The sequence below is a fragment of the Pseudochaenichthys georgianus genome, chromosome 5, assembly GCF_902827115.2.
Source record: "Pseudochaenichthys georgianus chromosome 5, fPseGeo1.2, whole genome shotgun sequence".
Taxonomy (NCBI): Eukaryota; Metazoa; Chordata; class Actinopteri; order Perciformes; family Channichthyidae; genus Pseudochaenichthys; species Pseudochaenichthys georgianus.
The window spans coordinates 21,156,697-21,174,217 of NC_047507.1; the positions used below are offsets into that span (position 1 = coordinate 21,156,697).

The following is a 17,521-nucleotide window of genomic DNA, read 5'->3' on the forward strand; positions in this document are numbered from 1 at the left end:
AAAACCATGCGGGCTAATGACAGATCCGAGGGAGTTTGTGTATAGGGAGAAGAGGAGGGGACCAAGAACAGAGCCCTGAGGGACCCCTGTAGTTAATTGACAAGGGTCGGACTCGGACCCTCTCCAAGTAACCCTGTAGGTGCGGTCTTTGAGGTATGAGGTGAGGAGGGAAAGTGCAGAGCCTGAAACTCCAAGTTCTTGGAGAGTGTGAAGGAGGATCTGATGGTTCACCGTGTCGAATGCAGCAGACAGGTCCAACAGGATGATGACAGAGGAGAGGGATGCTGCTTTGGCAGTGTGCAGTTCCTCAGTGACAGCAATGAGAGCAGTTTCTGTGGAGTGACCTGCCTTGAAACCAGACTGGTGCGGATCCAGAAGGTTGTTCTGATGGAGATAACAGGAGAGTTGTTTAAAGACAGCGCGTTCAAGTGTTTTAGACAGGAACGGGAGGAGAGAGACAGGCCTGTAGTTTATAACATCAGACGGGTTGAGAGTGGGTTTCTTTAGGAGAGGGTTTACTCTTGCCTCCTTGAGACTGTTTGGAAAGTGACCAGAAGTTAGAGATGTGTTGATGAAATGGGAGAGAAATGGTAGAATATCAGGAGCAATAGTCTGAAGGAGGTTTGAAGGGATAGGGTCCAGAGGACAGGTGGTAGGGCGGGCAAGAACCTCACTTGGAGAGAGAGGGGAAAAGGAGGTCAGTGTGTGGGTGAAAGGAGGGTGAGTAAAGGTGAATAAAGGTGAGTCAGAAAAAGAAGAGCGAATATCATCAACCTTTTTTTCAAAGTGGTTAACAAAGTCGCTTGACAGAAGTGAGGAGGGGCTTAGGGAGGGTCCAAGAGGGTGGAGAAGATAGAAAGTAGTTTTTTGGGATTGGAATAGGAAGATTGGATCTTATCTTGAAAGAAAGTGCTTTTTGCCTGAGAGATCGAAGCAGAGAAAGAGGAGAGGAGAGCCTGATAGGTTAGGAGGTCGTCATGGTGTTTGGATTTCCACCGTTTCCGCTCTGCTGCCCTAAGGACGGTTCTATTAGCACGCAGTGCGTCATTTAGCCAGGGAGCAGGAGGGGACTGACGAGCCTGCCGAGATGTGAGAGGACAGAGAGAGTCCAGAGAGGATGAGAGAGTAGAGAGGAGAGTTTCTGCAGCAGAGTTTGGAGGCAGGAGTTGGAACGAGTCAGAGGAAGGGAGGGCTGAGAGCAACGATGAGGCAAAGGTAGAGGGGGAGAGGGAACGAAGGTTACGGCGGACAGGTGCAGGATGAGTAGAGATTAGTTTGTTATGTTTGGAAAGGGGTAGAGAGAATGAAATGAAGAAGTGATCGGATGTGTGGAGCGGGTTTACAGAGAGGTTAGAAGTAGCGCAGTTGCTTGAGAATATGAGATCAAGGACATTGCCAGCTTTATGAGTTGGTGGGGAAGGAGACAGTGAGAAAGCAAAGGCGGTTAACAGAGATGTTAGTTCGTCTATCTGCCCTGTCTGGAGGTTGAAGTCTCCGAGAAGTACAGCGGGAGGGCCAGTTTCAGGGATGTGTGAGAGGAGATTATCTAATTCCTCCAAGAAGTCCCCCAAGGTGCCTGGTGGACGGTAGAGAACAACAATGGTTAATTGTATAGGATGGGTTACTGTGACGGCATGGAATTCAAAGGTGGAAGGAGTGAAGTTAGGTAGCTTGAAGAGGGAAAAGCTCCATTTGGGAGAGAGCAGGAGACCAGTGCCACCTCCTCTGCCAGTGGGTCTGGGTGTATGGGAGAAGGAATATGCTGTGGAGAGAGCTGCTGGGGTGGATGTGTTGAATGGAGTAATCCAGGTCTCAGTGAGAGCAAGGAAATCCAGGGTCTGCAGGGAGGCGTAGCCAGAGATGAAGTCAGCCTTAGGAACAGCTGACTGGCAGTTCCACAGGCCACCTGAAACTAGATAGATCTGTTGGATCTCAGTGGAGCATGTGGGATAGATGAGAGCAGGCCGGTTATAGCGATTAGGAGATACACGGGGCCAGTGATAATTGCGAGAAGACACATGAACAGGAATGGAGAAAATACTAGGGCTGTCAGTCGATTAAAATATTTAATCGCGATTAATCGCATGATTGTCCATAGTTAATCGCGATTAATCGCAAATTAATCGCACATTTTTGATCTGTTCTAAATGTACCTTAGAGGAATATTTTCCAAGTTTTTAATACTCTTATCAACATATGAGTGGACAAATATGCTTTATGCTAATGTTTATTATCATTTGAACAATGACAAATATTCTCATGAATATTAAACACAACAACCTCTGAACATGACAAATATTCGCCTCAATTCAACCTGGAACCTCTCATACAATAATACAATACAAATGGTGTGTGTGTGTGTGTGTGTGTGTGTGTGTGTGTGTGTGTGTGTGTGTGTGTGTGTGTGTGTGTGTGTGTGTGTGATGGATCGTTGGAACTATGTGCAACTCAAGGCATATTATGCTCGAACAGGAGCTGCCTGGACGCTGCAATCATGTTGCACTATCCGTGTGCTGACTTCTCCTACAATGTCCCACTGTCTGGCTTCCTGCATAAAGTCAAGTGCTCTGCGCAGTTGTGGCGAAATGTCGCTCCTCTGTTTTCATTTAAACAGCTCCTTATATCCGTTAGCGCAGCTAGCTAGCACCAGATGCTAACAACAACAATGCAGGTAAGGTCTCTCTCTCGCTCGCTCGGGCCACACATACACACACCCTCCCGGTCCTCCCGATGGCTAGTCGGTGCCTGCCGGTGAGCGTGGAAGTGTGGTCTGCCACAAGCGGGCGGCAGGAGCGGGGCTGTCAGCATCAGCTTGTAGATGGTATTTTAAACTCGATGCGCTCTGAAACTACGGGGCGGCCGAGGAAAAAAAATACACATGCGTTAATCGCGTTAAAATAATTAGAGGCGTTAATTTTTTTTGCGTTAACTTGAAAGCCCTAGAAAATACACATGATTATAGCATAAGGGGCTAGAAAACTAAAGAAAAGAAAATAAGACACCTGCTGTAATTAGCTCAATCAGATTAGGATTTGCCACCCTCGTGACTCCCGCAGGACTCCAATGTCTTTGTCAGTCTTACTCCCGCAGGACTCCAAGTCTTTGTCAGTCTTCGGCTATCTGACGCTGAAGCTGACGCTCCAGGAAAAGAGCTACCTAAAATGGACGCCTGGTTGCCGAGTTTTCACAGCTGTGGGGCCACGCCCCTCTAATTAGTTAACTCTCTACAGCTGATGGGCGACAGCAGAGTGGCCCTGCCTATATTGTAATGCAGGCTTGAGTGCCCACTGAGACCTGTGTAACAGGTTCAGTTGAGCAGATCTGAGATTTAAAATATCTCAAAAGCGCCGTTTTAGCTACAATAACTACAGAACAATTATACAGAGTAGAATAAATGAAACAGAGAAGTCTAATTAAACAAGAATATAACTTACAGTGGTTGCTGCGTCAATAGGTATTGTCGTCACCCGGTCTAGATGCACACTGAGTTCTTCAGATTTTAAATGCGGTATTTGAATGCTTTTTAGCTGGAAGATGACTAATTCACGCTGTTGTACTTCAAGAAATCAGCAGAGTGGCCCTGCCTATATTGTAATGCAGGCTTGAGTGCCCACTGAGACCTGTGTAACAGGTTCAGTTGAGCAGATTTGAGATTTAAAATCTCTCAAAAGCGCCGTTTTAGCTACAATAACTACAGAACAATTATACAGAGAAACAGAGAAGTCTAATTAAACAAGAATATAACTTACAGTGGTTGCTGCGTCAATAGGTATTGTCGTCACCCGGTCTAGATTCACACTGAGTTCTAAAGATGATCCTTACTGCCTCACGCCTCACTTTCCATCTAATCCCTCATCTTGTTCGGGGTCCAGACCCACGTAGTATCGCAAACACCTGTCATCTTCCAACTACAGCCTGCCAGTCAGACCTGCAGACAATACAGTACACCGTTGGCCTCTTTGAGTGAGTGAGTGAGTGAGTGAGTGAGCAAAACAGAAACTATATTTCTTGGAAGGGAATTTGCTTCTTTCTCTCCTTGGCCATGAGAATGTTCTGTGTCCTTGTGTGTCATTTGTTGCAAGTTCATACAACGGACAAGGATAACAACAGGGTGTAGCTATGCCTTGCATTAGTCTGGCAAATTGATAAAATATTGTATTTTCAGGGTTTAAAACTGAGAACAGAACACAAACCATATGTTGCTGTGCTGAACTCCAGCTGTTTATGTTCCCTGTCAAATTACTTTAAAAAAAAAAAGCTTTCTCTTTTTATCACTGTTATTTATCACCTTATTTGGAAGGTGGAGAAATTGAGGGTCATGACACCAGATTTCCACTTGCTCAAATTGCACCATTTGAGTTAACAGACCTCTAACTGGAATAATTAAGAATGTGTTGACCCCCCTGACTATTGGACAACAAGTCCTCCAACTCATACGACCAAATGGGTCGATTGTTTAAGCCCTTATTACGACCAAATATGTCGTTTGTTCAAGCGCTTAATACGACCTATAATTACGTTTTAAAATTGTCGGCCTCGAGTGCTCCCGTTGATGCAAATGTTACAGAGGGTTGTTTATTCACAAATAACCCTCTCTGTAAAATCCTAAATTGTAGGATAGTTTTGCCATTAAAACGCTTTATGATTAGATTTCTAGCGAGAAGTATATATTGTACTTTTAGAATCCACGTCCAGTCGATATGTAGGATCTATAGTTTGATAGATATTACGAAGATGATTTGAGGTTTCGTCAGGAGAACGTGTATATGCGGCAAGCTTCCATGTAAAGTTACGGGTTGAAAACAGTATTTCCGGTCTCGACATTTTCATAATAAAACCAATGATCAAATGATTTAACAGTGATATCTGCACTACACATCCACTAAAAAACATCAGTTTATCCTAGTTAATTATACGACATTAATTGGTTTAAATTGTGTACAATGCTTTTGTGTTTTTCCCATAGGTTTTTCTCTTTCGATTCTGAGAGACACATTTCTTTTTTCAGAGGTTTTGATAGGCTAAAATCACGCCGCAATGCACGTCGGGATATGGTGTTTATGTGATATGAAATCGGAAAACATTAAAAAAAATAATAATAATACTTTATTCCGAGTGTTCTTGCTTTTCTCTTTGGAAGTCATCACATAACGGCATTGCAATACACGGTTCGGCTGCATTAAATATTACAGATCTGCCCTAGATATGTATTTATAGAGCCCTGATCTGAAGACCTTTTGACAAACTGGAAGAGATGCTGCCAAAACTGAATACGTGACGTGGACCATAAATATATCAACAATTAAACAACATCTTCCATTTCTTTTCACACAATACGTCTCCTTGCAGTATCAACACTAATTCGGCTGACTTTTATATTTGATCCAATTAGTAGATAGTCTGTATTTACACCATAACGGTGCACAGCTGATAGAAAGGGACTTTTTTGTAGTTTTTAAAGATATTACTGATTTTCTGAACTACCTTTCCAACTCCTCATGCAGTTGACTGTTACAGGTCTATACAGGTTTATGGTACAATGCATAAGCTTCACATCGAGAGACTGAAACTGTATTTCCCTTTACCGTTCTGTTTTAATTTCACAATAAAGTGAATAGTCATATTATGTACGATATTATTATGTTTTATTAACTAGACCACTGGTCTAAACCGCACCTCCTAGTGGTTAAAGCACGTTATTGAATTTAGTTGTTGAATAAGTTATATTTGATGAAAACATTTAAATATTAAGAGTAGCCTACATACAAAATAGGGGTCAATGATAGAAATATAGAATGGAAAATATCAAGAAGATACTGTAGTGATCTCTACAATAAAACAGTTTAGTGCAGGACGTCCAAAGATATTAACAGGAGGATGTGCAAAACAGACAAACTGATAAGGCTGAATTTTACTCAGGTGTAACTAAAGTCTGACTTAAGGGTTGTTTATATTTCACATAATTAATCAGAATCTGCAAAGTAACAAAAATAAATGTAGTAGAGTAAAAATACCAGGTTAACCTCTGAATTGTAGTGGAGTAGAACAAAGTAGTACATGCTGCTGTAACAAAAACATTTCCCAACTTGGGATCAATAAAGTATCTTATCTTAAGATGATCGATGGCTATCAATTAACAACAGGAGGGGTCACAGACATAAGACCAGCTGTCATGTGGTATTAATGCTTCCCATTATGGACACAAGCAATTTTCACCCATGTATTAATTATATGTTTTAAATTTGATAACACCAATGTGTTTCGTATCCCCTAAACCTCCAGGGATGTATACAGTTTAATACGGGCAACTTCTAATTGTGGGAAATACGAAAACGTCTTTTAAAACTACATTTCCCAGTAGAGACGTGACATAGAACATGTTGTGAAACACACAATAGCCAGCAAGTGTAATTCTGGGGGGGAGGGCCGGGCTGGACCCGTCCAAGTCCAGTTTTGGATAGTCTGGCGTGGTTCCATTCCATTTCAAAGAGCTGTTTGACAGCGTAACCTTGTCGCACTGCCACTGCAATATCCAATCACAGAGCTTGAGGGCTAATCACGGGGTTTGTAAAGCAAGGCGGATGTTGTAGTCCCAAACGATAGCTGGGGATTCTGGGTAGTGTAGTGTCTTCGGAAACTCTGTAGTGTCTAAACTCCGAAAAAACAATTTGTTTCTCCGAATCGAAGGTTAAAAACACAAAAGCATTGTACACAATTTAAACCAATCAATATTGTGTAATTAACAAGGATAAACTGATGTTTTTTAGTGGATGAGTAATGGAGATATCACTGTGTAATCATTTGACAGTGTGGGGAATACTTCCGGTTTTATTATGAAAACTTCGAGACCGGAAATACTGTTTTCACCCACGCTAACTTTACATGGAAGTTGCCCCATATACAGTACACGTTCTCCTGGCGAGACCTCAAATCATCTTCGTATATCTATCAAACTGTAGATCCTACACAGCCACTGGACGTAGATTATAAAAGTACAATATACACTTCTCGCTAGAAATCTAATAAAAAAGCATTTTAATGGCCAAACTATTCCACAATTTAGGATTTTCCAGAGAGGGTTATTTGTGAATAAACGACCCTCCGGAGTGTTTGCAATCGACAGGATTGCAAACGACAATCGTGTTGTTTCTTACACGACCACTAGAGTTGCTACACTTTAAAACGTGACTCTGGGTCGTATTTAGCTGCTGAACAATCAACCTATATGGTCGTTTTTTGTAGGAGGACAGGCTGCTATTGGATAGTGAGTGATAGAGCTCTGTAAATAGCAGCCAATCAGATCGGTTGACACTGGTGGGGTGATGGAGGGTCAAGTGGCTGGAATGACAGCAGAGAGAGACAAAATAGGAAATATATCTACAGCTAAGATGATCGTAGGGTGATAGACAGAAGTGAAAACAATGTACACTAGTTAAGAAGTGGCACTCGGATTGTGATGTTAAAACTGATTTACATGTTTTTTCTGCATACACACTAAAAGCTATATTAAATTTAAATAAGGAATTGGATGTGGAGTACAGAAAATCCAATAAATGTTTGGTAAAAAAAAGTGCGCAGCCATTTGTGGAACAAATATCACCAACAAACTTAAAGGTGGGGTAGGTAAGTTTGAGAAACCGGTTCGAGATCGCTAGAATTTGAAAATACACAACCGGAGAAAATCTGCCACTTCCTTACAGAGCCCCTCCTCCAACACACACGAACGCGCACATGACCAATGAGGGCACGAGATAAGTTTGTGCCCCGATGGAAGGCTGACAGGCAGGTAGGCCAACCAATCCGTTTAGCCGGGCCGGCTAAATGGATTGGTTGTGCTTTTTACAGTATTACGGCTTCTACAGATGAATTTTTTTTATGGATTTTTTGTCAAAGCACTTAAGATATTCATTGCTATCGGGATGTTAAGAGCATTCCATGGAATATAACAAAAAGTGTATCTCGAGCCGGTTTCTGAAACTTACCTACCCCACCTTTAAAGAACATAGAACTGCCCCCCGAAAAGGTAAATAATCCAACCTTTGCAACAAAGATCTTAATTGTGCAAATGTTGGATGTTTTTAATTAATATGACAGCCTTGTTTTTATGTGCATATATACTTTTTGATGTATGCCATGCCGGTCTTTACAGTACTTACACACGTCAGCATCCATCCCTTATGAAGTCATTCTGGGTTACTAAATCATAAAAGGAGATTTGAGGGGGAAATGATTGCCAAGAAATGATTCTCTCTGCTTTGAAAATTTAGAATAATCCCGATTAGGCTCTGTCTGAAACACTTGACTTACTGTGGGATAATACCTTCCACATGATAGTGAATATTTAAATGCACTGCCAAGCAGAGACCACTTCCTGCATCCTTTCACAGTCTCTGGCGTGTGTTTCTCACTGTATACAGAGTCCTGATGATGAGGAGCATCCCAGAAACGGACAAATCTCTTAGTCAGACGTTAATCTCCTATTCTCCCTGTTGGTTTATCACAGTGGTCTGTAGCAGGGAGAGAGATGGCCGATCAACAGAGGGAACACACGCCATAAGGCACTGCCTTTGTTCTGTTTAATGAAAGACTCGGAACATGCAGTTTCAATATAATCCTTCTCAATTTGTGGTGAATCTAATGATTTTTTTTTCATTTACTTACTGGAGGTCAAGTAAAACTCTCAGACATTCTTTGTAGACTTTTTTTTTATAGATTTTGTGAGAGGCATTTTTCAGGGAAAAGGACGAGCAACAAAAGCATGCCTAAAATCCCTATAGGTTAGCAGGGAGCTCCCGCTTGTATCATTATTTTCAAGGTTCAAGGTTCTTTATTGTCAAACTAACATAGCTACAGAGTAATTATGTCGTTGAAAATCTTAGGTCACAGGCTTCTCCAACAATGCAACACAATAATACAGATAAGCAGACAATATTAAAGCAATATTAAAGGTGGGGTAGGTAAATTTGAGAAACCGGCTCGAGATCGCTAGAATTTGAAGATACACAACCGGAGAAAATCTGCCACTTCCTTACAGAGCCCCTCCTCCAACACACACGAACGCGCACATGACCAATGAGGGCACGAGATCAGTTTGTGGCCCGATGGAAGGCTGACAGGCAGGTAGGTAATTTTTTTATGGATTTTTTGTCAAAGCACTTAAGATATTCATTGCTATCGGGATGTTAAGAGCATTCCATGGAATATAACAAAAAGTGTATCTCGAGCCGGTTTCTGAAACTTACCTACCCCACCTTTAAAGTATATTATATTAAAATAATACAAAAAGAAAAATAGTTCTAAAATAAAGTGAGAAAAAAAAAGTGGAATAGCGCAATAGGAGTCTATATACAAGTTATTGGAATGATATATTAGATAATAGATAGATATTACTAAGTAGCAGATGAATGTTATGACATTTACATTTCTCACCTAAATACCATCATAGCTCTGGCCAGATGAGCAGAGCCCTACTTAGCAAGAATGATTGAAAACACTGGTGTGGTTCTGCATAGCCTTAAATACTATCTTAAAAGTTCCTCAACACAAAATAACTCCTTTAAAGTTTAGCCAGATACAAATGTATATATATATATATTGTGGGCATCAGTTTTGAAAATGTCAAATCTACATTCACTTTTAATTTTTTGGTATCACAAATACTAAGCTTCCCATAAACCTGAATCTGCATTGCGTTGGAAAAGAGGATTGTCCAAGATGCAACTCAGAGCTTTAGACACAAATGCTCAGCTGTTTGGTTTGGGTGCGAGCAAAACATTGCACTGCAGTCAATTTACCTACATTTCACCCAAATCACTAATTGAACCGATTTTAGCACCATGTAAAATAAAAGGTTGCATGTCCTTAGTGTCGTAGGTAAGCAGGATATCTCAGATATGGTAAACAATACAGAGATGTGTGACTCTACACTGTTCTGTAGCTGTTTCATGTGTTTCATCCATCCAACAACAGCATACCCTTGTTCTGTAATTACACTGCATATGTCTTTGTAAGTGTGTTTGGCTTCATTTGTATTTATGTTCACTCTCGTGTGAAGAACCAGAATACAGGCAGATGGTTGTTGGATGTGTTTCCTGTTTATTTCAGGCAGCTGCAGTGCTCAGTGGAACATGCAGTTCAACACAGCTTTAAGTGTGACATGACATAGGGGCTACAGTGAGGGTATTCACTCCTTTAGAGCTATGTTTATACAGATGCAGGAGTATATATAGAGTAACCTGATCAGTTTGATCCTGATTTCCTGCTTGAGAGAGAGAGAGGGACCCTAATCTGATCAACTCTAATATCCTGCTGTCAGAGGTTCCAAGTTTAAACTCACTGTTTTCCCATAACATGTTCCCCGATAGATCTATTAGCTGCTCATCAGTGAAATTGTTCCCATGTGTAATCTTTTAATCTACTGTAAATCTCTTCCTGTTCATGGACAGAAATGGAGGGTGAGGAATTATCTTTAGATGATAGAACCATGAAGAATCCTGCTGAAAATGAGTTTTATTTTTAATTTTAATTTCATTGCTGCAATGAGAGAGTTTTGATTTATTTCAAAAGTCATTTAAAACAGTTCAGCTCTGCTATTAGCATATGTATAGACCTGGCTGTGAGAACAAATTGGAAAAAGCAGTCCATGATTGTCCATATGCACTTGAGCAGATTAAGAGTCTCCGAGAAACACATTGGACACTCAATTAAGAAAGCTTTTTGGCCAGATGACTATGGGAATCAAGTAGTGACAGTATTACACTGTGAGATTACTCGTTGCATAAAATGTACACGCACACATGTAATCAGTCCTAGAATTACAACTACACAAATGAAAAGCAAGTAGTGAGGATGAATCAGCCTGCAGTGTGTCATTTGGTCCAGGTATCAGTGAAGGAATAACAATGAGTGGAAGCGCCTGGCTCCGTTTGCCTCCCTGTGCGATGACGTCTCTGAGCAGAGCTGCTTACGTCGGAGCCACTCGCTGTGTGTTGGCACACTGAAGTGATGTTTTGGATGAGGGCTTGAATAAACATAGCCTCTGCTGTTGCTGTGAAAAGACTCACTTACTCCCACCAAAAGCATTACAATGTGGCATTAACTCTAGCAAAGGATTCGGAGGTTTGGATCATTGAGGGAGCATTGAATTTCTAATGATAATCTTTATTCCTTCCGGTCCTTCTGTTGTTGATTCGTATTCTTATTTCTCCTATACAACTAATTTAGTTTTAGATGTTATACATTTGCATTTGGAAAGACGTGTGGTTTATTTGAGGGCGCTTCGGTGACAATCAAACTGATAATTAAGAAGATAGATTATCACCCTGTCAGCGTCTCTATGTTCTGCAATGTGTCATGGTGCAATTAGGAAAATGGGCACATCAAATAAACCAGCATTATTTATGTGGAGCTCTTAAGATGTCTTGTGCGTCTGTTTTTCTTTTGGATAAGACATGCTTGGGGTTAAACTGCATGTGTTCTTGGATGACATAGAGTCTGCAGACTACAGAGCCTTACAGTGAGCATTTCCTCGTGGACATACAACCCTTCTCTGTTTCATACCACAATGGTGCTATGGTAACTGGTGTTCTAGCATGTGGGGCTCAACTCAATTGTCTTTGTGCTGGTACTAATTTCTCTCAATTTTTTTTTTTTAATATTTAGTGGTGGCTTGTCACAAAATAAATCCTTATGTTATACACCACAGCTTTGTATGTATTATTTATATTCAAGTGTGACTATGCAATGCAAAAACATGTAAGTCTAGATTAAATATTTTTCATTTAAGGATTTATCTAATTGCAATCTTATCCCAAACTGCATCTGTAATTTCTGTCTACAAATGTATATTTATTTTGCACATAATACATGATATCAGAATTAGTATTTCTTTTGTCAGAAACCTTGTCCTACGTGTAAAGGACACTTTTTTCCCCACAGCAATTCAGCTACCTCCTTTTCACCCTCCTTTGCTTTAAACTTGGAGAGGACTGGAGACCAACTTCCTAAAAATAAAAGCTCTGCCTTATTTAGCGTGATTTCACTCAGCTTCTTCCAAGGATGTCATGTACTGCTTTTGTCATTGAACATATTGATCGTCGAGAGCCACAACTCTGCCATCAGGTCTTCTGTATTAAGCTTCACTGCTTGAGGCCATTGAAGAGGCACCCTTGTAGCCGGACAACCCATCATGTATTGGCCTTGAATGGCTCCCCCCAACCTCCTTGTGATTTGTAGAATTTCTGAGTGGCAGTGTGGTTCTGTGCAGTGATTTGTCCCACTAGAGGGGCCCTGCCTCTGCCATCGCTACCGTCAGCAACTCTTCTACAACTGTGCATGCATACAGGATACTGGCATTTGCTGAATCCAAGGTGGCGTCTTTTCAACCAGAACGCAGTGAAATACCTTTTCAGCCCCTCGAGTGGTCTGGCGAACTACGGCCAAGGGGGCCCCAGCAGTATAATGATGCCTGGCACAATAGTTCCACTGTTCTCCAACCCGTTCCCAGGAAACCGCACAACATGTACCATTGTGCACTGTGCTTTGCTGCCCAACCACGTTGCCCGGCTTTAGCCAGAGACACCGAGAGTCCTGGCTGTGCAGGGCAGCTCACAGCAACGTGGTTGGTAAGACAGGTTCAGAAGACTTCTAGACGAAGGGTTTATTCACCTCGTACTGCGTTTGATCTGTTAAAATAATATTGTACAAAGCTACATTTAAAAGGCCAAGCTGTGAAGCGGAAGAGGCCTGAGGGGAAAAGGACAGCTGAGTGGTTGCCAGGAATGGTAGTACAGACAGCCCTGAGCATTGTTGTTATGCTGAACGCTGCTCAATAAAAGAGGAAACCAAGAGAAAAGTGACAAGCAGAAAAATGGTGGCACAAAGACGGCTAGAACTGGTTCGTAGCTGGTCCGAGCTGGTTCCTCTCCTTTTATCTAATACTGGGGATTCAACCGTTTGTATTCCTCTTCTATGGCCCCTGACGTGCTCTCCATTAACGCCTCCACTATGCAGCAGAGCAAAGGAGATCTTTCAGGGCCGGCCAGATAGGGGCCTTTAGTCAACTGCATCCAGGAGATACATGTCACGAGGGCCTTTCTGGGCCCCACAAGCCAGCTGGTCACCTAAGACACCACGACGGGATATCCAGGAAAAAGAGGCCTGATGCAAAGCCCAGTGTGTCACAGTTAACTGAAAGCTCCGTTTCCTCTGAGCATGTCAGTTGATGTGTCAATTATTCACAGGATTTGCCAAAACATCACTTTATTGTCAACTCACTGTTAAAGGGATGTGTTTTTGCTTTAAGTTACAAGTGAAAATGTTTCTAAGCCTTACTATAATTCTGAGCTTGTTTTTTTTTATCCATTTCAATTTTCAGAATCTTTAGAAGTTTTAGAATCTTAATCTAAATCTCCAATGTGTTGTGGCGTGTTCTTAATGGGAACATTTGATCAGAGTCTTCATTCGTCACCAGTCCCATTAAGCTACAACTACAATATTAAATTCTGTTGCTTATTTAAATAAGACTGAATGAAATGTTGTGATATTGCTCCATCTTGACATCACCTTTGTCATCCTCTAATAGTGATTTGGAGTTCATTCCTGTCACTGTTGGCCCTTATGGAAGATGAAGACTCACTCACATGCCCTCAGGGTGGCCTCCTTTATCTTCCCACGTGTCTCTTATTGCTGGAAACTAGGAATGAAAGCATTGATAGTGCCAATACACTCCATGTCAACTCTCAATTGAGTTGGACTTCCTATTATAGTTCATGAAAAGAACACATTATCTCAAATATCAAGCAACAGTTACATATTGTTGCTGTCCAATTACAACAATGTATAAAGGATCTTTTTTATCCTTCTGTTTATAAAAAATTAATAATTTCCCAAATAAGTGTTAGAGCCGTAATTTCGATTATGATAAGTATAAACACCTGTGTGGGTTGACAGGGCCTGTAATGTTCTGATATGGTCTGTTAACAAGTTATCAATTTAAAATATATATTCAATATGCCTTCACCACTTCATAGAACATTTAAGTGTATAGTGTATATTATTGTTATCCAGTGATTTTGAATCTTCAGGTTGTGTTGCTAATTGCCCCTATCTTTTCCCCCCTACAGATCCCAGGAAGAAAATAGACACTTCAGTCTCAAAGCACTTTTCAAACATTCACAAGTTTGAACAGACGTGTTGTTGCATACTAAATAAAGCACCAGAGCAAATATGAGTGAAGATAAACCAGCCGATACTGCGGAAACTGCTCCGGCTGAGGTGAACACAATTCCTAATGGGAAAGGCCATGATCCAGGGGAGGAGATCTCAGCCAAAACACCACCTGCAGAGGGCGGAGGGAAGTGAGTGCAATCCTCCTTAACACAGATGTCTTTGTTATATTGGGAATACCTTTTTAGTTGAACACAGCTGACAGATAAATAACTAGGATTTTCTACTGTCAACACTATTTACGGCAGGCGATTGAAGTCACAGGATGCTTTTAATCGTCAGCTTAACATGCCACTTACTGAAGGTCTCAAATGTCTTCTCTCATAGCAGAACATCAAGATAATTAAGTGTCGGGTGTAATTTGTCTGTGCCTGTTCATTGACTCATCATCAGGGTGACTTCAGCACAAGAAGGACCTGCCCTCGCCTGGAGAGAAAGAAATGACATGCAATATTTGTATGAATTGGCCAGAGGCATTAGAACACGTATTACTCAAATGAAAGGCCTCAATGCTCACATTACGTTATGGGGGAGATACAAAATTGCACATTCGCTGGTGTAATTTACCTCCTACTTGCTCCTTCATTGGACTGTCATTTGTGCTGGAAAATGGAGTGAGCTAAATGCCTCAGTATTATATGACTGTTTGTCTTGCAATATTTTTTTAATACCCTCTCATTTTGTATAAATAGTTTAATTAAAATGTCCCCCTCAGATGATGATCCATGAATGGTCCGTTCTGCCGCATTTTTTGACTGATTATGTTGTAACTGAGGGTGTTGTGTTTCCACTTTGTGCTCTCGTTGGGTGATGGATGGCCTCTCTCTACACTGCTTGTAGGGAAACTGTACCCAATAGTACACAGAATGCTAGGTATGTATGGTATGATAAGAAACAAAGAATTCAGTGTGCTATCTGAATTTAGTGATAGAAATTTGCAGAGAAGCAACTACGTAATGTAACCAGAGCATGGTACAAAAAGAACATGTATCATTTCTGATGAATCTTGAGTGTTTTCTTTGACAGTATTTCTTTCCTTTAGTCCCCACAGAACTGAGAATGCAGAGGCCAACGTCCCAGAGGACCAGGAGTTTTTATCAGGCGTGGACGACAAGAAGACCACTCACTTTACAGATGTAAGTTCAAACACTTCCAATCAACAGTTCTCAATGGTATCATTATATATATTTACTATCAGATTATCTAGCATGTTTGATCTTACCATCTGTCTTGCATGGGTTATAGTTTGAGGGGAAAACCTCGTTTGGGATGTCCGTCTTCAACCTGGGCAATGCGATCATGGGAAGTGGAATCCTGGGACTGGCGTACGCCATGGCCAACACCGGGGTCGTCCTGTTTCTGTAAGATATTCAACTGCTTTTGATACACTACATTTGTAACTCTATGATTAGAGATTGGAAGAATGACGTACGGTTAACAGATGTTGTCCGACTCATTTTCTTCCCACTTTCCAGTGGAGATCTGCGTCACACATAAATAGCACCGACTTGTTATTCTCTTCTCTGAACCGAGCAGCAGTCGCTGAAGCATATGACACAGGGCACATTTGTTTGATAAATAAAGGCCCCGATTAATAGTGTTTTGGCAACCATTTACTTGTTCCATAAATGACTTTAATTAGGGGTGAAGAAGATTACCACATTGTTTCTGCGTGGTTGATTCTCTGCCATGAACCAGTGGGTGTATACTGCATGTGGCTTAACATATATAAGCCTCTGGAGAATTGTGTGTCAGGATATTGACGTCAGAGGCGACTGCAGCTTTCAGGTTGAATATTAATGTTTTCACGCAGATGCTTTTCTACCTTTTTTAAATTCACTGGACGTCTTCTGACCTATGAGCTGTAAGTGAGTGCTCACAGTTGTTTTGTTATTTTACAGTATTTATTGACAATACATATTTTTAAAATATCTATAGCCATTAATGCTTGTCAACTAGCTTGTAGCTTGCTTTCAGCTAATTTGACTGGATTCACCACTTCATTACATGCTTGTCATACAGTGTGGCAAGGGATTACATCATCAGTTTTCTTGTGGGAAAGTAGATCTATTCTGCTAGCTATTACTCAAGTATCTCCCCAACATTTCAGCTGGTTGGATTTACGGTGGCTGGATTCTGCATTTACATGCAAACATGAAGCTCTAGGGTGGAATCTAATTTATACATAGTGGTTGTATGATATTGGACTGATGGGCTATTGAAGCTTAACATGCTCATGTCAAGGTCTTACATGTGTGTTATCCCCTTCCTTCATGATGTTTTCAGCTGTAAGGTTGAACAGTTTGGTTGCATGCTTCTCAAAAGTAATCAGTGTGGTGTTTCCAGAATGTGATCTCACCAGATAGCGCTGAAAGAAATCAACACTTTCCCCATCTTGTCCCCCCGTGGGCTGTTTTGACACTTCTTCCAGATGGCGCTAGATGTGTCTGGTGTTGAAACAGGCTGAGTTAAGTATTTTTCTGTGAACATGCCCTGATGTAAGCCCCTCACCATTACGTTTCTTAAATGTCAAGCAGTGCTGTTTAACTAAGCATTCCAGGATGGAAATGACAATGCTGAGCTCCAGTGAGAGATGAAGCAATGTTTGATATGTCTGTTTAACTCTTGGCTTGTTTTAAGTGGATGTGCAATGGTGTACAAACTAGATTCTCTCTCCCCTTGGTAGGCAAGATGCATTTTTCACATCTACAACAGAAAGGTAATAGCATAATGTTAGCTTTCAAGATTCAAATTAATAAGGGAGACATTTGAAGCCTTGCTCAAATATTATTCAACGTTATTTTCGAGGCAGTAATGTCTTGAGGATTTTTTTCCTCGTGTTAAAGAAAGCTTCTTATTTTGAGCTGAGTTGTGTGACTGTGGTTTTTCAAGCTGTCTGAGGTCTTGCCTGGCTGAACCCTTTGTCAAGGAACACCAATGTATTTGAGACCTATAGAAAGGAGCTGAAATCAACTCTAGCCCATTATATTATTATATATTATGAAAATATCTATTTGCATGTGAATTAAGTGTATGTGACAGAAATGTTGTACGAACAATAGAAGAGCTACTGAAAAATAAAGGCAGGGTCAGGGACATATTTGGCACAGAAATGCAGGCATTCTTTTTTTTCCATTTGACTCCAGGCTGGTGATCGCCTGCATTTTTTGTAATCATTTATCTTAGCACAGTGTCATTGGGACCTTGGTTCTGCTCCTTAAGGGGACAGAAGACCTCACAATGAGAAAACCATGTATGCTCAAACATAGAGACATTAACAAATGCAAAATAAATG

General features: G+C 41.0%; 1 protein-coding gene across 2 annotated transcripts in view; it reads left to right on the forward strand.

The window, feature by feature from the left end:
- Nucleotides 1-17,521, forward strand: part of LOC117447118 (sodium-coupled neutral amino acid transporter 3-like) — a 42,249-nt gene that overhangs the window by 8,928 nt on the left and 15,800 nt on the right. Inside the window, exons 2-5 of one of the 2 annotated variants that reach the window (XM_034083741.2) lie at nt 14,124-14,357; nt 15,067-15,099; nt 15,269-15,362; nt 15,472-15,587. In XM_034083741.2, the coding sequence (XP_033939632.1) occupies nt 14,227-14,357; nt 15,067-15,099; nt 15,269-15,362; nt 15,472-15,587 (374 nt within the window). In that variant the 5' untranslated portion in view covers nt 14,124-14,226. The remainder of the gene's footprint in view (nt 1-14,123; nt 14,358-15,066; nt 15,100-15,268; nt 15,363-15,471; nt 15,588-17,521) is intronic. The other variant, XM_034083742.2, reaches the window with a different exon arrangement.